Below are 25,396 nucleotides of genomic sequence, written 5' to 3' on the forward strand. Positions count from 1 at the left end.
TGAAAATACATGGCATGACCTGAAAATGGTTGCCTAGCAATGATCAACCCATTTGACAGTTTTGAAAATGAGCAAATATTGTACAACAGGCACACAAAGCTTGCTCACCCAGACTCGGCTGTAATCACTGCCAACGTCCATTGAGTAAGGTGTGTAAAATGCAGTACCCATGCAAGCGATTTCTTTATTTCATTTTCAATAAAAGGTGAAAAAAACATGTTTTTACTTTGTCGTTATGGGGGTGTCTTGTGTAGATCGGAGGAAAAGTGTATTTGAATTCAGGCTTTAACGCAACACGAAATCCACCTTTAGTTAACAACTCACCGCTGGAGCAATTTACATAAAAATTGTATGAGCAGCATTAAGAACTGAGTAGAAGTTGTGTAAATTGAGCCCCCCCCCATTGTTGTTTTACTGTGTTCAGGGCACCATTGAGATCTTGGCCTCAATGGATTTTTCCTAAATATCTAAAATAATTAGCTAGCTTTAGCTAATAGAATGTCATTATTCATTGAGGTCCTAACTTACTGTCACAAGGTCGTTTTTGAACCACTTCAAAAAAAGTTCCCTTGCAGGAAAAGTAAATATCGAATTATTCTTTGGAAGCTCCAGAGTATTATGAAAGGAAAGGTCGAAAGACTTTAAAAAAAAAATCACCACTTCAGTTTATTCAGTTATCACATTTGTGAAAACCGTACATTTTCAAACAGCAAGATTTAGTCAACGCACTACAAATATATGTTACACTTTTAAATGTTATTTGAAGCCTCTGGTACCTCTAAGACATTGACTGTACCCCACCCAAAACATGACAAAACACCAATTTACCAGATTCTAAACGCCCAACAGACATGGGCTGATTTAATCTTTCCTTCCATTACAATACGCCTTGCACATTTTACGGTAAAACAGTCGCACCTAGAGCAAACTATAACAAAAACATAAGGACACAGCACTTTCTTACAAAAGGTAAAAGGAAATACAAATTGTTAAATGTACAATATGTACCTGAACAAACAGGGCTTTTTTCCCCCCCCCACTGCAAACAGAGTTGCCAGACATTCCATTTACTCTTTTGGAAAAACAAAAATAAACTCATATGGATGATGCAGGATGCAGATGGGCCATTTCAAAACTCACAGGCAGCTCTCAAGCAGAGAGGGTGAAGAGGGTTTGGTGGTGGTGGGGGTGGGGGGGGCTAGAGAGCCCTTACAGTTATATATCAATTAAGCTTTCTGGAATGTCCAAAAGGCTCTGCCAGCGTATAGGTACGGTGATGAAAACAGAGTCTTTTCAAAACAGTAAAAGACAGGGATTTTAATCGTCAAACTTGATCTTCTTGCCCTGGGGCTTGTCTCCGAATCCACCGCCTCTTCCACCTAGGGGGGGAAAGAAAAAAACAAGTCATGGTCCGTTCCTTTGAAAGCAGCACAGAGTATTACCAACTGCTAGACCAGATCAGTACCTACTATCTATGAGATTCATCACAGGGTATCAGAGTGAAAAGTATCCATCATATCTGGTCCAAACAGGAGCTAGGCAACACTTTAAACAAGAGCCACACCGAATCTTACCTCTGAACCCACCACGTCCACCCCCACGGTCACCTCCTCTACCCCCTCTAAAGCCACCGCCGCGACCTCCCCTGCCACCGCCGAAACCGCCGCCGCCACCACGGCCAAATCCACCACCGCGACCTCCCCTGCCACCGCCGAAGCCTCCCCGACCCCCACGGAATCCACCGCTGTCGCCCTTGGGCTTGGCGTAGTCCAGGTTCACGCTGCTGCCGTCAATCTCGCCGCCCTCCATGGCCTCTTTGGCTGCCTTGCAGTCGTTCTCGCTGTCAAAGTCGACAAAGCCAAAGCTGGAGGGGGGGCAGGAAGTTGAAAGAATTGAAGGGAGGAAAGAGAAATTAATGTCTGCAGAAAAGCAAAAATGGCGACACCTCAAAAGCACAATTGATTTGCAATGCAAATGCAGCCCTCCTTCAGTAACAACTAGATGCTACCGCTACCATCTATATTGTGTTTCACATCAGACATGGGCAAACTGCCACTGAGGTCAAGGTAGGCGCCTGTTTGACTGCGATTTGGCTCTACTTCTCGTGCGAATCCATTCACCGTCACTGTGTGGACAGGAGGAGCTCATGAGAAGTTAACGGCTATAGCAGTGTGACAATTAACACATTTAAGTCATTTAGCGGACGCTCTCATCCAGAGCGACCATTTACCATTTAGAATTGCCTGTGTCACGGTCTGTGACCACTCTGGCCCCGGTGGCACTGTCAAAGGCGTCTCTGAGCGACTGGTCTGTGGTGTCTTCAGAAAGCCCTCTGACAAACAGGGTTTTTGTGGGACCTCCTGGCAAAGGAGGGAAAAAATGTTAACAATGGTACGATCATTTACATTTCAGTCATTTTGCAGACGTTCTTATCCAGAGCGACTTCTAAACATTTCTGAAGAAATGGGGGAAAGGTTCAGATCTAACCACTATAAAGGGTATAAAACCTACCGGATCCTCCTCTGCCTCCAGCGTCTCTGCCGCCACTGTTCTGGCTGTACTCTAGCCGGATTTGCCTGCCCTCGATCTCGGTTCCATTAAGGTTCTCCAACGCCTCCTTGGCTGCCTCCGCACTCTCAAACTCCACAAAGGCAAACCTGCACAGGAGACAGAAATAGTTTCAGGAACTTTACTAAACACTTGGAGGTGGGGGTGGGTGTTAATTGATGAAGCGTTAAATTGTTTCACAGCAGACATGGGCAACACCTGTTGAGATTAAGGGTGCCTGTTCAACTTGTGATTAAGTCTCTACTTCTCGTGCGAATCCGTACAACGCCACTGATTGGCAGAGAGGAGCTCATGAGAAGCCCTGATGGTGTGGTCTGACCCATCCAATAGAACACTACGGTTTGCCCCCCCCAAAAAAAACAGGAAATATTGATGCAGCTGTGCAACGGGAACCCCCCCCCCCACTCACCCTTTGGGCCTGCCGTTGTTCTGTGGTACTCTGATGGAAACGGCCCCTTCGAATGCACTCTGGAGTGAGTCTTCTGTAGCACTGTAGGACAGGTTGTTCACGATGAGGGTCTTGCTTTCAGCAGCTGCCTGGGCTGAGAGCGAATAAGGAGCAAGATGGGCTATCAGGGTGGATGTTGGCGTGCACCAGCACTATGAAAGTATATTTGCACAGACCAGTATTTTCAGTACTTGACTATCTTTGAAATCGTCACATAGTTTCAGGAAGAGAAGTTTGCATCACGACTGGTCCTGATCGAAGAACTTAAAAACATCCTCTCGTTGGTGCTGCGTACCTGCTGGTCTGGCTCCTTTCTGGCTTTTGTTGCCTGTGTAGTCGACCATGATGGAGCGTCCCTGGACATCGGCACCCTGGGCCTCCGTTAGCATCTGGTCCGCAACGGCCTCAGTCTTGAACTCAATGTAGGCAATGCTGTGGGGGGAAAATACAATTTGGTTATGTTTACTAATCCGAGAACAGATACACAATGCAAATACATTAACCAGGGGGGAAAAAGGTGGGTCCTCACCCTCTGTTGGAACCATCCTGGCCCGGGGGTATTCTGATTTCAACGGCGTCCGCAAACACTTCCCTCAGGTCGTCTTGTGTGGCCGAGAAGGGCAGGTTCTTCACAAACAAGGTCCGTGCATCCCTGTCTGTTAGAAGAGAGACGGTGAGCATGTATATTCCCATGGTGATGGTACAGTATAGACCGGTTTGGTTTGAGAACATTGACACAAGAGGGCGATGTGCACAAGTCGGTGGCAGAACACGGGGGATTTCTTAAGGATCGTATGAAGTCCTGCCTAATATGTTTCTGTCATCATCGCAAATACTTCAGCCAGTAAAAAACAGCTCTTCGCCAACTGCTGCATCCAAAATAGTTATTTTGCAAAGATCACAACCAAATATAATATAATATGCCATTTAGCAGACGCTTTTATCCAAAGCGACTTAGTCATAATATAACCCTAGCATCTGTTCAAGCAAGAAACAAAAACATCTTGCAAAGTTAACTTTGTTCAGAAGTAATAAAACCGTAAATCTAGACTTGGAACGGGCGCAGATGGCGACGGCTTTATTACTGCCGCCAAGGGGCAGGGAAAGGCACCCCACCTTTCTTGTCCTCTTGGGAGTCCCCTTTGCTGCGGGCCTTGTCCATCTTCAACTCCTGTCCCATGAACTTCTTGCCGTTCAGCTCCATGGCTGTCTGCATGTCCTCCGCTGAGGCAAACTCCACGTAGCCAAACTTCCTGGTGCGTAAGATAAGTGTGCATTAGAAGACTGCATATAAAGCCAGTTATGGTTCTTTGTCTTTTTTTTTTTCAAGTGTGCCAGCGATTGAGGATAGGACCAGTAGACAATAACACACTGGTACCGAAGACATAGCACTGGCTTTGTTCTACCTCCGTACAATCACACCTGAGTACTGAGCAATTACAGGTGTGCCAAGAAATGGAGGGGATCCTGGTGACTAAAGTCAAATCAACTAGCTTATCCCATCAAGTACTAGTCATTTTTGTCTGGCCAATTGAAAAGCAGGAATGATTATTTTCTAATATTTATCAGAAGTCCTGAGCGGATCATCATAACACAGGAATCCACCATCACTTACTTTGATGCGCCAAGTCTGACGTCCTGAACTTCAAGGTTCTTCTTTGAGAAGAAAGCTGCCAAGGCTTCTTTGATTTCATCAAAGTCCTTGTTTGAGTTCAGGTTGCCGACAAATAGACAGAACGTTTCTGAGTGGGGGAAAACATTTCTCAATGAGGTTATGCTTTAAATTATTATTGTCATCAACGGCAAACCTGTGAACAGTCAGAATAATATGAAGGTGACATCAAATGAATCAGTATTAAGTCCCTTGTTGTTCATCATGTGTACTGTGATTAAATGTTGGAGCTGGTGTTGAAGGGCTGAATGTAAGGCGTTACCGTCGCTCTCTGACTTGGCCTTCTTGGCAGGCGGGGTCTCCTTTTTGTTGTCAGCCTTTCTCTTTGCAGGTGTCGCTGGGGCCTCTGAAACAAAACAACCTGAATATGACTCAAAAACCTTCACCAAATAACAGAGGTGGGAGGGGACCTTTTGTATAGACCAGCTCTGTACTTAAATATCTTTGAAATCGTCAGTGTCAGGAAGAAACGTTTGCGTCATAACTGGCCCTGAAAAGAAAAATCTATGGCCTTGATGCATTTCAGTCCAAGCCCTTTCTCCCTTAGATGTGCCAACGCCAAAAGGTGTAAGCTGGGGCTAATGCCGCGTTCACCTGCTAGTCAGAACTAGGGAAACTGAAATGTCCGACTTGATAACTGGTTGATAAGTGGCACGTGTTTATCTACGGACATTTCAGAGTTCCGACTAACACGTGAACGTGCAATAACCCCAGATTGCGACGACTGCCGGAGTCCAAGCCACCCCTTTCACCAAATGAATGAAAGAGGAGAAAGGAGGAAGAAAAAAAGACAAGTCACTATTACTTACCATCTTCCTCATCATCATCCTCCTCCTCGTCATCCTCATCATCATCTTCGTCATCATCATCATCATCTTCAGACTCCTCCTTAGCCTTAACCATGCCTGCTTTCTTTGCTGCGGGGGCCGGGGTGGTGTCCATCTCCTCTTCCTCAGAGTCTGGAAGGCACAGCAGATGGCTTTAGCCTCACAAGAGACCCAAATCAACAACCACAGGCAATTTACTAACCAGGGATTGGGCACATCAGATCAAATAAGTAGCGACATCAAATACATTCAGTATTAAGTCCCTTGTTGTTCATCAAGTGTGCTCGCACTCAGATGACCACTATCTGCCAGTGTGGCCTGTACCACATTGAATGTACTACCCCGATTTTGCATGCCGCCCATTCTTGACAAGACTTACGTGCACCGCTCAAGATCGGCAGCGGGCCCCCATCCTTACCATCGTCGTCGTCGTCAGACTCCTCCTTAGCTGCAGTGACCTTCACTGAGGGCTTGACAGCACCCTTCTTTGGGGGTGGGGCCTCCTCCTCTGATTCTTCATCTACATATAAAAGAGTACCATTAAAAAACATCAGCTTTTGCAGTCTGTGGTAGAAACCACTTAAAGCTGAGGCCCCAGGCCCATTTGAATAAAAAAATATTCTATGGGTTTATTGTAAAGGCCCAGTTCATTACTTGTAAGTGTGCCAGCGATTGAGGATAGGACCAGTAGACAATAACACACTGGTACCGAAGACATAGCACTGGCTTTGTTCTACCTCCGTACAATCACACATGTGTACTGAGCAACTACAGGTGTGCCAAGAAATGGAGGGGATCCTGGTTCCTAGTAGTCAAGTAAATGTATACTCTGTCAAACTATAACCCTTGTGTCCCCAACCCAATAAGAATAAATATGGGGGAGAGACTCGTACCATCGTCGTCGTCATCGTCATCATCTGACTCTTCTGCCTTGGCTGGAGCTTTCTTTGCAGGTGTGGCTTTGGCTGGGGTCTTCTTGGGTGGGGGGGCTTCCTCCTCAGACTCTTCCTCTGAAATGGCATTAAGTGTCAGGGCAGTGTAATTTCATTCACCAAAACTACAATTGTTGATGGTCCATACAAGTAGCCTTACAAATAATATAATTTCAATTGTGTTTAAATAGTTTGTTTAAAAATGAATGCTGCTGAGTGAGAGCTTAATTTAATATCTACCATTAAAATTATCTTTATAGTCAAAGTACATAAAATGACACATTCTTACCGGAGTCATCATCCTCTTCGCTTTCTGCTTTTTTTGCTGCTTTGCCATTTTTAGCCGCTTTGGGTACTGGTTTGGCTGGTGTGACAGCCTTCTTCGCTACTGCTTTCGGTGGGGCCTGGAATATATTAATATTGTTAACACATTAAAACACATTTTATTTGGGGGGGTGGGGGGGTCCACATGGGTGGTCTGTCTTACCTCTTCCTCACTTTCTTCTTCACTGGATTCCTCTTCCACCTCTTTAGGAGGTGGTGGGGCCTTTTTCTTGGGGTTAGCTTGTTTCTTTGCTGCCTGTGAAAGTTAGAAACGCGGGTTCAGCATTAAAAGTAGGTATGTGTTTAAAATTGTCGAATGGTTTTGTGAGCTATACAACTGAAAGCAAACGTGACTTGCTGTGAACACATGACATTTATAAAACGAAACGTATATTAATGTTAGCCAGTAACCTACCTATTCATTTAATTAGTGGCAATGTCATGCAAATGTGACAAACCGTTCATGCGGGTCATGTTTGTCTGGACTTGGCTTGTAACTTGCCAACTTTGGGGCATGCACCTCGTGTGGCATTTGGGGGCAGGCGCACAACCCACGTGGAGCTCAAAAGTACGGCGCTAGCTAGCTGCTAACGTTAATTAGTTTTGTTGTCGGCTAAATTGGCTTGTCAATGTATTGTCGCCACGTTTTTATCTAGCAATATGCCCGGTTGAAGAGATTCAGCTCATAAATAAAGAACTAAACAGACCGCAAACATGTTTCTAAGCTAGCTAGTTAGCATTAGCTAGCTAAAACGTGTGGCAGCACATTGCCTTACGGAAGTTCCAACTACAGCTTCTCTTAAATGAAAATTACACTACTAAAATAACTTCTCATTACTCCATAAAACACACACATTTAATAACTTATATATTTCTGTAATTGACTAGTTAGCGAGCTAGCTAACCACCAGGCAGGGAGCTAGCTAACCACCAGGCAGGGTATGAAAAGAGCACGCTTGATTCGCGAACGCGCATGTATGGCCATTTTAGGCACAACTGTAAGAACAGAGTGCAATGAGAAAACGGCTTATCAAATCTGGGTCGAGAAAACGTTTTTAACTTCTTAATCTCCAATAATTATTTACGGCCACAAAAACTACGATGTATCAGACTTAACGCAATATAAATGTTAAACCAGGTAGTAGAATGAATGGACAGCCCAACATAATGCGTGTTTCTCTGCCATTTTCTCATGTCGGGCTGTCGTCTTCTGCAATTCAGGAACTTCATTTTGGATGAAAAACACCCGCATTGACAAACCACACGATTGAGTCACGAACATACATTATACGCACGTTTCTTACCTTCGCTAATTTCACCATGGTTCTGCTGTGTGTTGCGTTTCGACGAAATGGACGTGTAGAATAAGGTCAAACGATTACTGCTCGCTGCACGTGTCCCAACCTACTCTGAGGAACACCGAGGAAGAAAGACAGATACGTAGGGAGACGCGCGGGTTACTTTCCTGCTCTGCGCGGCCACTGTACTCCGCCCACAATAACAATCTCCTCCACTCACAGATCGGACATTTGCATAGTGTCTGCGTATGGCCTTCACATGCACGCGGATTTGCACTTGATAAACAAGCCCAAACGCAGTACTCGAACGTGAATAAACGAATCGGCATCGTGAATCACACGCTTGATATTTAAATTGCCTTTCTTTGTTCATCATACAGGTCCACCCCATTTAAAAAACATCGGACTAATTATATAACTGCAAAAAATAATAATAAAAAATCAAATTAATACCCTTGCGGCTTGGGCTATGCTATGCATGTCCAATGTAAGCCTACAATGGTGAAGCGTCCTTAGTCCACAATGCTATACATCTTGTTATGCCATTATGTATATATTTTTACATGCCACCTAGCTATTAGACAGCTAAAATTGCATTATGTGTCGATTTGTCCAATAATATACCAGAATGCTCAATAAATTGCTCTAAGGTGGTTAAAAATTCTAGATTGAAATGACCCTTTGTATTCATACACAGCTGTTTCGATTTGAGCCACGTGGTCTACTCCAGCTGCTTTTCAACCACGTGCTTCTTCTTGACTATGGCGTGCTGATGATCAGCGCTGCGCTAATTATCTGATCTATATCAACTCGATGTTATACAACAGAACTGTGACTGGTCTAATGATAAAGACTTGCTACGCTTCATATCTAATAAAGATCAGCGAATCTGCGCAGCGCTTGAGCCACAGAGTTTCTAAACCCAGAGGCCACATCACGAGCCTTCCAGAAACGCTTGTGAAGTAGACCAGGCCGGGGTTTGGGGTTTGAAGTGAAAAATTATTCCTTAGTTGGTAATTTCCTCGAAATCTAAAGGCACAACCTAGATTCGAGCCAATGTCTTAAGTTGTTGGAACATGTTATTTCTGCAACCTAGTGAAAGTGACAAACTGACACGTTTACATTTTCGTCAAAATCTCCTTTATAACGACCGTTAGACCAGATGATGTGAATCTGCGCATGTGTTTAGCTAGCCAATGTCGTCTACAAGCGTGATTGGGGATTTATTTTGTAGAAGCAGTTTCTTCATACTGTACAGACTTTGCTCGAGCCTGGTGAACAAACTTTTTAGGCCACACACTTACTTTCCTGCTCTGCGCGTGCACTGTACTCCGCCCACATTACAATCTCCTCCACTCACAGATCAAACTTTTGCATAGTGTCTGCGTACGTTCTTGACGTGCACACGTTTGATATTTAAATTAAATGTATTTGTTCATGGTACTGGTCCATCCATTTAAAAACATCGAATAATTACATAACTGCAAAAAAAAAAAAAATTCTAATTAATACCCTCGGGGCTTGGGCTATGTATGCTATGCATGAAGCGTCCTTTGTCCAACATGCCTAAAAATCTTTTAATGCCATTATGCATTCTAGTTACATGCCACTTATCTAGACAGCTAGAATTATATTATGTGTCGATATGTCCAATAATATACCAGAATGCTCAATAAATTGCTCGAAGGTGGTTAAAAATTCTACATTGAAATGACCCTTTGTATTCATACACAGCTGTTTCGATTTTAACCACATGGTCTCTCCAGCTGCATATCAACCAGTGGAGGCTGGTGGGAGGAGCTATAGGAGGACGGGCTCGATATAAAGGCTGGAATGGAATTAATGGAACGGTATCAAACACAAACAAATGGAAACCACGTTTGACTCCATTCCATAAATTCCAATCCAGACATTACAATGAGCCTGTCCTCCTATAGCTCCTCCCACCAGCCGCCACTGATATCAACCACATGGTTCTTCTTGACTAGCATGTGCTGCTGGTCAGCACTGCACGAATTATCTGATCTATATCAAGTCGATGTCATACAACAGAACGGTGACAGGTCTATAATTTGATAAAGACATTATACTCTTCCTCTCTAAAGATCAGCGAATCTGCGCAGGCTTGAGCCTTGGGAACAAACTTTGGTTACACTCTTGGGTCATCACTATTTGTTCAATTTCTCTTCTTAAAATCTGATTTGAAAGCAAACGCTAATCTTAACCCTAACATTAACCACACTGCTAACCTTGTGCCTAACCCTAACCTTAAATTAAGACCAAAAAGCAAATGTTTGTTTTCAGAACTGTTTACTATATAGCCAATTTTGACTTTGTGGCTGTGTTATGGGTCATTTAGTGGAAACCACATTTGTCTTGCAGGTCGCAAGTGTAAACATACCAGCAGTTTTGCAAGGTCTAGTTAAAATTTCTAGCCTAATGACCTGTCAAAACCCTCCCAAAAGGCCTGTAAACTAGGATCCCCAAAAATGTTTATAAATGCAACATTTATCCAATAAACCCTTTTCCCACAACGTTATCGAGCTAATTAAGAAGGAATATTGACGTAATTTGTAATGACGTAGGCTAAGAAGCAAAAATTCCATCAAAATAATAATTGTTGCGAGCTTAAGAAAATGTCCCAAGACAAAAGATAATTCACCCTTATTAAACTCGCCAGATCATTTTCCATCAATGGATGTAAATGTAACTTGTTTGACTTCTATGATTAAGCAATAAGGACAGAGGAGGTGTGGTAGGCTTCTTGGTAGGCCCCTAGCCGTGATATATTGGCCATATACCACAAACCTCTGAGGTGTCTTATTGTTATTATAAACTGTTTAGAACAGTAAAACATACACTGAACAAAAAATAAAAACAACATGCAACAATTTCAAAGATTTAACTGAGTTACAGTTCATATAAGGAAATTAGTCAATTGAAATAAATAAATTAGGCCCTAATCTATGGATTTCACATTACCGGAAATACAGATATGCATCTGTTGGTCAAAGATACCTTTAAAAAAAAGTAGGGGCCTGGATCAGGAAACCAGTCAGTATCTGGTGTGACCACCATTTGCTTCATGCAGTGCGACACGTCTCTTTCGCATAGAGTTGATCATGCTGTTGACTGTGGCCTGTGGAATGTTGTCCCACTCCTCTTCAATGGCTGTGCAAAGTTGCTGGATATTGGCGGAAACTGGAAAACGCTGTCATGCACGTGGACCCAGAGCATCCCAAACATGCTCAATGGGTGACATGTCTGGTGAGTATGCAGGCCATGGAAGAACTGGGACATTTTCAGCTTCCAGGAATTGTGAACAGATCCTTGCGACATGGGGCCGTGCATTATCATGCTGAAACATGAGGTGATGGTGGCGGATGAATGGCACGACAATGGGCCTCAGGATCTCGTCACGGTATCTCTGTGCATTCAAATTGCCATAGATAAAATGCAGTTGTGTTCATTGTCCATAGCTTATGCCTGCACATACCATAACCCCTCCGCCATCATGGGGCACTCTTTCCCCAACGTTGACATCAGCAAACCGCTCGCCCACACAACGCCATACACACGGTCTGCCATCTGTCCGGTACAGTTGAAACCGGGATTCATCCGTGAAGGGCACACTTCTCCAGCGTGCCAGTGGCCATCAAAGGTGAGCATTTGCCCACTAAAGTCGGTTACGACGCCGAACTGCAGTCAGGTCAAGGCCCTGGTGAGGACAACGAGCACGCAGATCAGCTTCCCTGAGACATTGGAGGTGGCTTATGGTAGAGAAATGAACATTCAATTATCTGGCAACAGCTTTGGTGGACATTCCTGCAGTCAGCATACCAATTGCACGCTCCCTCAAAACTTGAGACTTCTGTGGCATTGTGTTGTGTTACAAAACTGCAAATTTTAGAGTTGCCTTTTGTCCCCAGCACAAGGTGCACCAGTGTAATGATCATGCTGTTTAATCAGCTTCTTGATATGCCACAGGTCAGGTGGATGGATTATCTTGGCAAAGGAGAAATGCTCACTTACAGGGATGTAAACAAATTTGTGCACAGAATTTGAGAGAAATATGCTTTTTGTGCATATGTAACATTTCTGGGATCTTTTATTTCAGCTCATGAATCATGAGACCAATGCTTTTATATTTTTGTTCAGTGTAAAGTTGTTATAGCCGGTCTGATATACCACGGCTATCAACCAATCAGCATTCAGGGCTCAAACCACCCAGTTTACAATTGTAAATAAATCATTTTTGAGCGTGAGCATAACTATAGATAAATCCGACAGGAGTTTGAGTGATAAAAGTTGGACAGAGGATCTCGAAATCTCTGTACAAGAAACACTTGGACAAACTTCAAAAAGCAAATGTTAGGTGATTTTCTGGCAATTGTGCCATTATTATGTGTCAGATGTTAAGACTACAAACCATTATAAATGGCCAGATGTTAAGACTACAATCCATTATAAATGGCCAGATGTTAAGACTACAAACCATTATAAATGGCCGATATTGTGAGATTTACTTGTTACACTACATTTCCAAAAGTATGTGGACACCTGTAGTTACTTCACAATACTTTCTGAAGGCACTATATACATATATATATGTATATATATATATATATATATATATATAGAGAGAGAGAGAGAGAGAGAGAGAGAGAGAGAGAGAGAGAGAGAGAGAGAGAGAGAGAGAGAGAGAGAGAGAGAGAGAGAGAGAGAGAGAGAGAGAGCGAGACTATCTACTTCACTTGCTTTGGCAATGTTAACATACGTTTCCCATGCCAATAAAGCCCTTAAATTGAAATTGAATTGAATTGAGAGAGAGAGAGAGAGAGAAAGAGAAAGAGAAAGAGAGAGAGAGAGAAAGAAAGAGAGAGAGAGAGAGAGAGAGAGAGAAAGAGACGTAAGCAATAAGGCCCTATGGGTGGGCTATGTGCATATTGGTCAAATGTAGTAGGCCAGGCAGGCATAGGCATCTTCTGAATTTAGTCAAACTATGTTCATAAAACTGACCAACTGAACACGTAGGTGGTTGTAGGCTGTGATCTCTGGGCAACTTTAGCTCAGCTCTTAAAGCCATCTTAAGATGCATTGGTCAGGCTTGTTTACTAGGTGTAGTAGTGTATTGGGATAGGCTATGTGCAGCACAGCCATATAAGGCCTAGGCTACCTGTATCTCTGCTCTAACTCACCTTGGCCTGACCACACCCACACAGACGCATGAACACGGATGAAAAATATATATGCATTAATCCATTTTCAGTTTTTGTCTGTCAAAATTTCAACAAAATGTTGTGCTTTTATTGATCTTATGGAATCCAGGACTCCCTAAAAAGTCACTGGCAATTGAGTGGACTATCCTGGCTAAATCAATACAAAATAATGAATTAATTAAATATTCTATAGTTTTGGCAGACGGCCACAGCAAGAAAATATGAAACATGATTAATACAGTACAAATATGGCTGAGGCTTGGTGAATCTGAATATATAATAGCAGGTGTAATAAATGTGTCTTGGCCCCAGGCTTAGAACCACTGCTGCAAGTGTATTATGGCATAAGGTGTATGTGACAGGTGCATGTGTTCCCTTCCCAACATGTCATAATTATACAGCGTATCCAGAAAGTATTCAGACCTCTTGACTTGTTCTATATTTTGTTACGTTACAGCCTTATTCTAAAATGGATGAAATTTAAAAAAAAAATCCTCATCAATCTACACCATAATGACAATGTGAAAACAGGTTTTTAGAAATGTTTGCAAATGTATTAAAAACAAAAAAACGTAAATACCTTATTTGCATAAGTATTCATACCCTTTGCCATGAGACTCGAAATTGAGCTCAGGTGCATCCTGTTTCCTTTGGTCATCCTTGAGATGTTTCTACACCACCTGGTCGTGCTGCTGCTCCAGTTTCAACTGTTCTGCCTGCGGCTAGGGAACCCTGACCTGTTCACCGGACGTGCTACCTTGTCCCGAACCTGCTGTTTTTGACTCTCTCTCTCGTTCTACCGCACCTGCTGTCTCGACCTCTGAATGCTCGGCTATGAAAAGCCAAGTGACATTTACTCCTGATGTACTGACCTGTTGCAACCTCTACAACCACTGTGATTATTATTTTACCCTGCTGGTCATCTATGAACGTTTGATCATCTTGAAGAACAATCTGGCGTTAAATGGCCATGTACTCTTATAATCTCCACCCGGCACAGCCAGAAGAGGACTGCCCACCCCTCAGAGCCTGGTTCCTCTATAGATTTCTTCCTAGGTTCCTGCCTTTCTAGGGAGTTTTTCCTAGCCACCGTGCTTCTACATCTGCATTGCTTGCTGTTTGGGGTTATAGGCTGGGTTTATGTATAGCACTTTGTGACATCTGCTGATGTTAAAAGGGCTTTATAAATAGATTTGATTGATTGATTGATTGGAGTCCACCTGTGGTAAATTCAATTGATTGGACATGATTTGGAAAGGCACACACCTGTCTGTATAAGGTCCCACAGTTGACAGTGCATGTCAGAGCAAAATACCAAGCCATGAGGTCGAAGGAATTGTCCGAAGAGCTCCGAGACAGGATTGTGTCGAGGCACAGATCTGGGGAAGGGTACCAAAAAATGTCTGCAGCATTGAAGGTCCCCAAGAACACAGTGGCTTCCATCATTCTTAAAATGGAAGAAGTTTGGAACCACCAAGACTCTTCCTAGAGCTGGCCGCCCGTCCAAACTGAGCAATCGGGGGAGAAGGGCCTTGGTCAGGGAGGTGACCAAGAACCCGAATGTCACTCTGACACTCTGACACTGTGCCAAGCTTGTAGCGTCATACCCAAGAATACTTGAGGCTGTAATCGCTGCCAAAGGTGCTTCAACAAAGTACTGAGTAAAGGGTCTGAATACTTATGTAAATGTGATATTTTAGCTTTTTGTTTTTTTATAAATTTGCAAAAATGTATAAAACCTGTTTTGCTTTGTCATTATGGGGTATTGTATTGTTGAAGAGGGAAAAAAAACAATTTAATACATTTTAGAATAAGGCTGTAACATAACAAAATGTGGAAACGGTCTGAATACTTTCGAATGCACTGTATGTAAATTGTTTGTGTTTCTGCTAGCCAGAGGGAGCAGACGCTCCGTGTTAAACGAATGGGGGCAAGAGATGTGAATTGTTTTGCTCTCAAGAAAAGGGCGCCATTGAAAGGTTTGATTACTGGGGTAGCGGTAAATGTGAAAGCTGACCAACTGAAGGGGAAGATTCCCGGTGTTTGTGATGCTCGTCGTTTGGTGCGATGCAGACAGGGTGGCGTGAGTGGAGAAACAGAAGAGTCATTGTCTGTTCTTTTGAGTTTTGATGTTGAGTCTTTGCCCGACAAAGTGATGTTAGGATACATAAGTTATCCTGTAAAAGCTTTTGTGCCGAATACATTACGTTGTTACAGGTGTCAAGCTTATGGGCATGTGGCAGCAGTGTGTAGGAGGGAGGTTCCTAGGTGTGAGAAGTGTGCAGAAAGGCATGAGACAAAGGAATGTGTAGCATTGGGGAAAGTAGTGGTATGTGTTATTTGTAGGGATGCCCATTGGGCTGGGTTGTGGTGGCAGCTGCAGAGAGGTATTTGGGTGAGCGAGACTTGACATCAGATTTAAGTAGTGGAGTAGGGTGGTGTTATGTTTATTATTATATATTTCTTTTTTTGTGAGTGCAGTGTTAGATGTTTTTATTATTAATTTCAAGCAAAGTATAAGGTTGTTGTACTCCAGCCTAGTAGGTGGCGGTAAAGCATATTTATTGGATGCCAACCTGCCGTTAAACCTCATCGAAGAAGAATGTCTTTAGCATAGCTAGCTGTAGCGTGTGAGAGTGAGCACTTCGATGCGACGTGAACCAGGGTTGATAACTTGTCATATGAGCATCCATTGAAGGCCAACACCGTGGACTTAGCTACATGTTTTACGTTAGCCGGAGTATCCGAATTTATGTTATACAAACAAACATACAGTACTTATACTTTTCAGGAAGACATTCCTGAACCTACGTACTCGGAGAAAGCTGCGTGCTTGAATGGTGAAGCCACCAATCTCAGAGCCCTGCACCTCCAGGGTCTACCGACACAATAAATGCTACTGCAATCTCAGAGCCCTGCACCTTGAGGCGCCAAGGGTCCATTCTCGGTTGGTAAACAGTTCAATTTCAATTGATTGTCACGTTCACTTGTTTTAGTCCTAATCACACAATTTAGCTCTCTTCAGCAGGGATGGGCAATCTTATCCACAGAGGGCTTTTGTCATGGCAGGGTTATGTTCCTAAACATTATTCAAGGAGACAGTGTGGATCTAGTAATTTATATATACAACTGTCACACTGATTATCTTAATCATATTCTGACCCAATACCTTTATTTTCTTCATTGGTGTATCTGGTTGGCCCTACACTGGCCTTTTCTGGATAAAATGTAATACATATGATGTGACTACATGGTTGGGCTCCCGAGTGGCGCAGCGGACTAAGGCACTGCATCTCAGTACTTGAGGCGTCACTACAGACCCCCTGGTTCGATTCCAGGCTGTATCACAACCGGCCGTGATTGGGAGTCCCATAGGGCGGCGCACAGTTGGCCCAGCGTCGTCCGGGTTTGGCCGGTGTAGGCCGTTATTGTAAATAAGAATTTGATCTTAACTGACTTGCCTAGTTAAATAAAGGATAAATAAATTTAAAAATAAAATGGTTGGAGAACAACGCTGCCCTCAGGTTTACTATGGAGTCTGTACCTTATAATTCCTGCACTGTACAGCTCATTACTTCTGCCTATATATTTTCACAGGGAAGTGAAAACACACTCCGAGCACAACCAGTGAATAATAACTTCATGAGGGAGACCGAGGCCTCATAGCTGGAGACACTTGAGGCCCAGCGTCAGCAGCAGGACCTGTTCTAAACTGCATGTATAAGAACAGGTCTAATGGTAAAATGAACATAAGGCAGTAGACTGTAGCAGTACTGTAACATAAGACTGTAGCAGTACTGTATTAATCCCCAAGGGTACAGTCATGTGATAGAGGCAGTATATAGCAGTACTGTATTAATCCCCAAGGGTACAGTCATGTGATAGAGGCAGTATATAGCAGTACTGTATTAATCCCCAAGGGTACAGTCATGTGATAGAGGCAGTATATAGCAGTACTGTATTAATCCCCAAGGGTACAGTCATGTGATAGAGGCAGTATATAGCAGTACTGTATTAATCCCCAAGGGTACAGTCATGATAGAGGCAGTATATAGCAGTACTGTATTAATCCCCAAGGGTACAGTCATGTGATAGAGGCAGTATATAGCAGTACTGTATTAATCCCCAAGGGTACAGTCATGATAGAGGCAGTATATAGCAGGACTGTATTAATCCCCAAGGGTACAGTCATGTGATAGAGGCAGTATATAGCAGTACTGTATTAATCCCCAAGGGTACAGTCATGATAGAGGCAGTATATAGCAGTACTGTATTAATCCCCAAGGGTACAGTCATGATAGAGGCAGTATATAGCAGGACTGTATTAATCCCCAAGGGTACAGTCATGTGATAGAGGCAGTATATAGCAGTACTGTATTAATCCCCAAGGGTACAGTCATGATAGAGGCAGTATATAGCAGTACTGTATTAATCCCCAAGGGTACAGTCATGTGAAAGGGGCAGTATATACAGTGAGGGAAAAAAGTATTTGATCCCCTGCTGATTTTGTACGTTTGCCCACTGACAAAGAAATGATCAGTCTATAACTTTAATGGTAGGTTTATTTGAACATTGAGAGACAGAATAACAACAAAAAAATCCAGAAAAACGCATGTCAAAAATGTTATAAATTGATTTGCATTTTAATGAGGGAAATAAGTATTTGACCCCCTCTCAATCAGAAAGATTTATGGCTCCCAGGTGTCTTTTATACAGGTAACGAGCTGAGATTAGGAGCACACTCTTAAAGGGAGTGCTCCTAATCTCAGCTTGTTACCTGTATAAAAGATACCTGTCCACAGAAGCAATCAATCAATCAGATTCCAAACTCTCCACCATGGCCAAGACCATAGAGCTATCCAAGGATGTCAGGGACAAGATTGTAGACCTACACAAGGCTGGAATGGGCTACAAGACCATCGCCAAGCAGCTTGGTGAGAAGGTGACAACAGTTGGTGTGATTATTCGCAAATGGAAGAAACACAAAAGAACTGTCAATCTCCCTCTGCCTGGGGCTCCATGCAAGATCTCACCTCGTGGAGTTGCAATGATCATGAGAACGGTGAGGAATCAGCCCAGAACTACACGGAGGATCTTGTCAATGATCTCAAGGCAGCTGGGACCATAGTCACCAAGAAAACAATTTGTAACACACTACGCCGTGAAGGACTGAAATCCTGCAGCGCCCGCAAGGTCCCCCTGCTCAAGAAAGCACATATACAGGCCCGTCTGAAGATTGCCAATGAACATCTGAATGATTCAGAGGAGAACTGGGTGAAAGTGTTGTGGTCAGATGAGACCAAAATCGAGCTCTTTGGCATCAACTCAACTCGCCGTGTTTGGAGGAGGAGGAATGCTGCCTATGACCCCAAGAACACCATCCCCACCGTCAAACATGGAGGTGGAAACATTATGCTTTGGGGGTGTTTTTCTGCTAAGGGGACAGGACAACTTCACCGCATCAAATGGACGATGGACGTTAAACCGTTAAATCTTGGGTGAGAACCTCCTTCCCTCAGCCAGGGCATTGAAAATGGGTCGTAAATGGGTATTCCAGCATGACAATGACCCAAAACACACGGCCAAGGCAACAAAGGAGTGGCTCAAGAAGAAGCACATTAAGGTCCTGGAGTGGCCTAGCCAGTCTCCAGACCTTAATCCCATAGAAAATCTGTGGAGTGTGCTGAAGATTCGAGTTGCCAAACGTCAGCCTCGAAACCTTAATGACTTGGAGAAGATCTGCAAAGAGGAGTGGGACAAAATCCCTCCTGAGATGTGTGCAAACCTGGTGGCCAACTACAAGAAACGTCTGACCTCTGTGATTGCCAACAAGGGTTTTGCCACCAAGTACTAAGTCATGTTTTGCAGAGGGGTCAAATACTTATTTCCCTCATTAAAATGCAAATCAATTTCTAACATTTTTGACATGCGTTTTTCTGGATTTTTTTGTTGTTATTCTGTCTCTCACTGTTCAAATTTACATTTTAGTCATTTAGCAGACGCTCTTATCCAGAGCGACTTACAGTTAGTGAGTGCATACATTATTTTATTTATCATACTGGCCCCCCGTGGGAATCGAACCCACAACCCTGGCATTGCAAACGCCATGCTCTATCAACTGAGCTACATCCCTGCCGGCCATTCCCTCCCCTACCCTGGACGACGCTGGGCCAATTGTGCGCCGCCCATGAGTCTCCCGGTCGCGGCCGGCTGCAACAGAGCCTGGATTCGAACCAGGATCTCTAGTGGCACAGTTAGCACTGCGATGCAGTGCCTTAGACCACTGCGCCACTCAAATAAACCTACCATAAAAATTCTAGACTGATCATGTCTTTGTCAGTGGGCAAACTTACAAAATCAGCAGGGGATCAAATACTTTTTTCCCTCACTGTAGCAGTACTGTATTAATCCCCAAGGCTCACCACTGAGCTAAAGGACCAGGCTTGGTTTGTCATGCTAGTGGTTCTGTTGTTGTTTCAGGTGTTTTGTCCCAAAGGGTGTTGGTGTCTGTGAGAGGAGGGAGAAATCACAAATAAAGAGGAAATCTGTTATTAAACATTGTGTTTATTTGCCTTGTGGTAATGTTCTCTTTATTTTTTGCCTACCTACACACCAGAGAGCTCAAACCTTCGTTTTAGCAATAAATAGCAATCCTGTGTAATCCACTCTGATGTAAATAGTTGTTGAAGTGTTGCAGGAGTTCATCACCCACTGTGTTTGCATTAGCCCCCCATCCTCTCTGGAAGTGGCACTGCAGGCTGCTGAAATGCTGCATTCGCTTTCAGAAAGGGACACAAAGGCGGAGCAATGCGTCCTGTCTCTCCATAACAGGACTCAGCCTGTTGCAGAGGAGCTGGAAAGTCTCTGCCGACATGCGGAAGTGTTAGATCCATTGGGGGTCTTGTGGAACGGAGTCCAGACAGTGGGTGCTGGCCTGCGGCTCTGCAACGTGATAGATCTGAAACACATATATTGCAAATTGATACTGTGGTCCTCTGTAGCTCAGCTGGTAGAGCACGGCGCTTGTAACGCCAAGGTAGTGGGTTCGATCCCCGGGACCACCTATACACAAAAATGTATGCACGCATGACTGTAAGTCGCTTTGGATAAAAGCGTCTGCTAAATGGCATATTATTATTATACTATAGCTTCATGATCTTGTAATAGTACTTTGTCTGCAATTAGTACCTCCCCCACAGAGTTCTTGAGCGCAATCACAGTGACCATCCAGATGGTGATACTCACCAGATCAGACCATCTGGACCCAGGTGATCAATAGAATGTGAGCTGGCCACTCCAGTCAATGGGACATACATCAACTCACCATAGAATAGGTGGAGATAACATAATTGATTGGGTTGATTCATTATCATCTGACTAGGTCAGGAAGTGTTTCTCATAACAATGTTCAGCTAAAGTACTCTTGCAGTATTTACATTTTTTTTGTCATTTAGCAGACGCTACAGTAAGTGAGTTATTATTCCATTATTATTTTTTTCATACCCCCCGTGGGAATCGAACCCACAACCCTGGCGTTGCAAATGCCATACCAACTGAGCTACATCCCTGCCGGCCATTCCCTCCCCTACCCTGGATGACGCTGGGCAAATTGTGGAGTTCCCAAATTGTGTGCTGCCCCATTGGTCTCCCGGTCGCGGCCGGCTACAACAGAGCCTGGATTTGAACCAGGATCTTTAGTGGCACAGCGATGCAGTGCCTTAGACCACTGCGCCACTCGGGAGTATTGAATTAGGACAGCTAGCTATTACACTTGCAATAAATTGCAGTCTTCAATATGACTCATGCAGTATGTAACGTTAGTCCTAGGTATGTACAGGATCTATCACGGTTTCTTTCATCGCACATTGTATTATTATTATTATTTTATTTTTTTAGCAGGCACTTATCCATAGCGACTTACAGGAGCAATTATGGTTAAGTGCCTTGCTCAAGGGCACATCCACCTTTCGGTTACTGGCACAACGCTCTTAACCACTAAGCTACCTGCCGCCCCGCACGGTTTGGTTCCTCTGGTGGAATTGTGCCATTACAGACTGCTTCCGTGTATTTTATGGGTAAAACAATAAGGTCTCCATGCACCACAGCAGGAGGCGTGCGTGTGCGTTGCAAACATGTCTGGGTTTTAGACTGCTTTGCAAACATGTCTGGGTTTTAGACTGCTTTGCAAACATGTCTGGGTTTTAGACTGCTTTGCAAACATGTCTGGGTTTTAGACTGCTTTGCAAACATGTCTGGGTTTTAGACTGCTTTGCAAACATGTCTGGGTTTTAGACTGGTTGAAAGCAGAGGTTTTATGTCAAAATGGCTCAGTACGACAAGGAATGTGTCTGGATGTCATGATCCCATGCTCCTTTGACAAAAATAAGAACATTATTTTCAAGGAAAACAACATGTTCAGGCTTGTGGAAAGGTGGGTTGTATGCATATTGGTCAAACGTAAAGTCTCCTGCTAGCTAGCAAACTACGGCTAATTTACAGTCACGTCAAAAAGTGCAGCCAGAATAACAGCAAAGTAGCTGCATTTGCATTTATTTGGATACATCCATAACAATGAGACATAACATGAGGCGTGATTTCGCCTGGCATGGAGAATGTGCTCCCTCGTCAGGACACTGTTGTTCAGAGGAGCAACACAGCTACAGAAACACAATCACTTCAAACTGAAGCTGGAAACACTGCAAATTATCTGCGTTTCGTTTTACCATTTTTCAATGGACATTTATTTGTATATATCCATAAAATTGATGCTAGCTGATTCATGATTTCCACCGGCTGAGAAACGCTGCCTTTCTGTCTCGTCCCGACAAGTTCAAGACGATGGGACAGCAGGACATCGATTTTGAATATTGAAACAATGTTGCAAATGTCGGAGAGACAGACAGCAAGGTTTATCCAAATCTCCGCTGTTGAAAACTAATTGTTTGTTTAAAAGAAATGTGAGATAATGTCTAGATGCTTTTTATAGTGGAGGTTAAGTTTATAAAGTGCCTGACTGGGTTGATGAGACAGTGGATTGTGCAGTAAGATGGAACAGAGTAAATAGGCATTTTAACGTAATAGATTTAGCTGGTGGTAATTTGTGGAATAGACACCGGCTGGAATTCGGTTTTAACCAATCAGCATTCTGGATTAGACCCACCCCTTGTACAGTACCAGTCAAAAGTTTGGACACACCTATTCATTCCAGGTTATTTCTTTATTTTTTACTATGTTCTACATTGTAGAATAATAGTAAATAATATGCCATTTAGCAGACGCTTTTATCCAAAGCGACTTACAGTCATGTGTGCATAATTTTTTATTTTTTGTGTGTGTATGGGTGGTCCCGGGGATTGAACCCACTACCTTGGCATTACAAACGCCATGCTCTACCAGCTGAGCTACACCAAACTGAAATAACACATATGGAATCATGTAGTAACCAAAAAAGTGTTAAACAAATCAAAATATATTTTATATTTAAGATTCTTCAAATAGCCACCCTGTGCCTTGAAGACAGCTTTGCACACTCTTGGCATTCTCTTAACCAGCTTCACCTGGAATGCTTTTCCAACAGTCTTGAAGGAGTTCCCACATATGCTGAGCACTTGTTGGCTGCTTTTCCTTCACTCTGCGGTCCGACTCATCCCAAACCATCTCAATTGGATTGAGCTCGGGGGATTGTGGAGGCCAGGTCATCTGATGCAGCACTCCATCACTCTCCTTGGTAAAATAGCCCTTACACCGCCTGGAGGTGTGTTGGGTCATTGTCCTGTTGAAAAACAAATGATACTCCCACTAAGCCCAAACCAGATGGGATGGCGTATCGCTGTAGAATGCTGTGGTAGCCATGCTGGTTAAGTGTGCCTTGAATTCTAAATAAATCACAGACAGTGTCACCAGCAAAGCACCCCCACACCATAACACCTCCTCCTCCATGCTTTACGGTGGGAAATACACATGCAGAGATCATCCGTTCACCCACACCAAAACCCAAAAATCTCAAATTTGGACTCCAGACCAAAGGACACATTTCCACCGGTCTAATGTCCATTGCTCGTGTTTCTTGGCAGCAATTCGACCATGAAGGCCTGATTCACACTGTCTCCTCTGAACAGTTGATGTTGAGATGTGTCTGTTACTTGAACTCTGTGAAGCATTTATTTGGGCTGCAATTTCTGAGGCTGGTAACTCTAATGAACTTATCCTCTGCAGCAGAGGTAACTCTGGGTCTTCCATTCCTGTGACGGCCCTCATGAGAGCCAGTTTCATCATAGCGCTTGATGGGTTTTGCGACTGCACTTGAAGAAACTTTCAAAGTTCTTGAAATGTTCTGGATTGACTGACCTTCATGTCTTAAAGTAATGATGGACTCTTGTTTCTCTTTGCTCATTTGAGCTGTTCTTGCCAAATATGGACTTAGTCTTTTACCAAATAGGGCTATCTTCTGTATAGCCCCCTACAGTGGCTTGCGAAATTTATTCACCCCCCTTGGAATTTTTCCTATTTTGTTGCCTTACAACCTGGAATTCAAATTGATTTTTGGGGGGTTTGTATCATTTGATTTACACAACATGCCTACCACTTTGAAGATGCAAATTATTTTTTATTCTGAAACAAACAAGAAATAAGACAAAAAAACAGAAAACTTGAGCTTGCATAACTATTCACTCCCCCAAAGTCAATACTTTGTAGAGCCACCTTTTGCAGCAATTAAAGCTGCAAGTCTCTTGGGGTATGTTTCTATAAGCTTGGCACATCTAGCCACTGGGATTTTTGCCCATTCTACAAGGCAAAACTGCTCCAGCTCCTTCAAGTTGGATGGGTTCCGCTGGTGTACAGCAATCTTTAAGTCATACCACAGATTCTCAGTTGGACTGAGGTCTGGGCCTTGACTAGGCCATTCCAAGACATTTAAATGTTTCCCCTTAAACCACTTGAGTGTTGCTTTAGCAGTATAATTAGGGTCATTGTCCTGCTGGAAGGTGAACCTCCGTCCCAGTCTCAAATCTCTGGAAGTCTGAAACAGGTTTCCCTCAAGAATTTCCCTGTATTTAGCACCATCCATCATTCCTTCAATTTTGACCAGTTTCCCAGTCCCTGCCGATGAAAAACATCCCCATAGCATGATGCTGCCACCACCATGCTTCACTGTGGGGATGGTGTTCTCGGGGTGTTGGGTTTGCGCCAGACATAGCGTTTTCCTTGATGGCCAAAAAGCTCAATTTTAGTCTCATCTGACCAGAGTACCTTCTTCCATATGTTTGGGGAGTATCCCACATGCCTTTTGGCGAACACCAAACGTGTTTGCTTATTTTTTTCTTTAAGCAATGGCTTTTTTCTGGCCACTCTTCCGTAAAGCCCAGCTCTGTGGAGTGTAGGGCTTAAAGTGGTACTATGGACAGATACTCCAATCTCCACTGTGGAGCTTTGCAGCTCCTTCAGGGTTATCTTTGGTCTCTTTGTTGCCTCTCTGATTAATGCCTTCCTTGCCTGGTCCGTGAGTTTTTATGGGAAGACCTCTCTTGGCAGGTTTGTTGTGGTGCCATATTCTTTCAATTTTTTAATAATGGATTTAATGGTGCTCCGTGGGATGTTCAAAGTTTTGGATATGTTTTGTATAACCCAACCCTGATCTGTACTTCTCCACAACTTTGTCCCTGACCTGTTTGGAGAGCTCCTTGGTCTTCATGGTGCCGCTTGCTTGGTGGTGCCCCTTGCTTAGTGGTGTTGCAGACTTTGGGGCCTTTCAGAACAGGTGTATATATACTGAGATCATGTGACACTTAGATTGCAAGCAGGTGGACTTTATTTAACTAATTATGTGACTTCTGAAGGTAATTGGTTGCACCAGATCTTATTTAGGGGCTTCATAGCAAAGGGGGTGAATACATATGCACGCACCACTTTTCCGTTATTTATTTTTTAGAATTTTTTTTAACATGTTATTTTTTACATTTCACTTCACCAATTTGGACTATTTTGTGTATATCCATTACATGAAATCCAAATAAAAATCCATTTAAATTACAGGTTGTAATGCAACAAAATAGGGAAAACGCCAAGGGGGATGAATACTTTTTCAGGGCACTGTACCTTGTCACAACA

General features: G+C 43.4%; 1 protein-coding gene, 1 long non-coding RNA gene and 5 other non-coding genes across 8 annotated transcripts; 1 reads left to right on the forward strand and 6 right to left on the reverse strand.

The window, feature by feature from the left end:
- Positions 1-648: 648 nt before the first annotated feature.
- On the reverse strand, positions 649-8,214 carry LOC121577109 (nucleolin). Of its 2 annotated transcripts, none has more exons than XM_041890884.2 (16): positions 8,076-8,214; positions 6,935-7,027; positions 6,737-6,851; positions 6,409-6,525; positions 5,934-6,035; positions 5,498-5,647; positions 4,951-5,034; positions 4,632-4,758; positions 4,133-4,269; positions 3,546-3,672; positions 3,312-3,448; positions 2,978-3,110; positions 2,512-2,657; positions 2,231-2,360; positions 1,575-1,864; positions 649-1,379 (listed from the first exon to the last, which is right to left on the reverse strand). In XM_041890884.2, the coding sequence occupies exons 1-16, from the start codon at positions 8,091-8,093 to the stop codon at positions 1,318-1,320; spliced, it is 1,968 nt and encodes a 655-aa protein (XP_041746818.2). In that variant the 5' UTR covers positions 8,094-8,214; the 3' UTR covers positions 649-1,317. The 2 variants fall into 2 exon arrangements, with proteins under 2 accessions (XP_041746818.2, XP_041746817.2); XM_041890883.2 differs by having other exon boundaries at positions 5,895-6,035.
- LOC121577483 lies at positions 2,738-2,869 on the reverse strand. The gene has a single exon (XR_006002634.1). It is a non-coding gene; the product is annotated as a small nucleolar RNA SNORA75 (small nucleolar RNA).
- Positions 4,344-4,478, reverse strand: LOC123492019. The gene has a single exon (XR_006661589.1). It is a non-coding gene; the product is annotated as a small nucleolar RNA SNORA57 (small nucleolar RNA).
- On the reverse strand, positions 4,829-4,901 carry LOC123492018. The gene has a single exon (XR_006661588.1). It is a non-coding gene; the product is annotated as a small nucleolar RNA SNORD82 (small nucleolar RNA).
- LOC123492017 lies at positions 5,728-5,800 on the reverse strand. The gene has a single exon (XR_006661587.1). It is a non-coding gene; the product is annotated as a small nucleolar RNA SNORD82 (small nucleolar RNA).
- On the reverse strand, positions 6,174-6,308 carry LOC123492020. The gene has a single exon (XR_006661590.1). It is a non-coding gene; the product is annotated as a small nucleolar RNA SNORA57 (small nucleolar RNA).
- Positions 8,215-15,924: 7,710 nt separating the features above from the next.
- LOC121577108 lies at positions 15,925-19,836 on the forward strand. Its single transcript, XR_006002567.1, has 3 exons — positions 15,925-16,235; positions 16,886-17,026; positions 19,769-19,836. It is a non-coding gene; the product is annotated as an uncharacterized LOC121577108 (long non-coding RNA).
- The last annotated feature ends 5,560 nt before the right edge of the window (positions 19,837-25,396 follow it).

This window comes from Coregonus clupeaformis, chromosome 11 (assembly GCF_020615455.1).
Source record: "Coregonus clupeaformis isolate EN_2021a chromosome 11, ASM2061545v1, whole genome shotgun sequence".
NCBI classification, from domain to species: domain Eukaryota; kingdom Metazoa; phylum Chordata; class Actinopteri; order Salmoniformes; family Salmonidae; genus Coregonus; species Coregonus clupeaformis.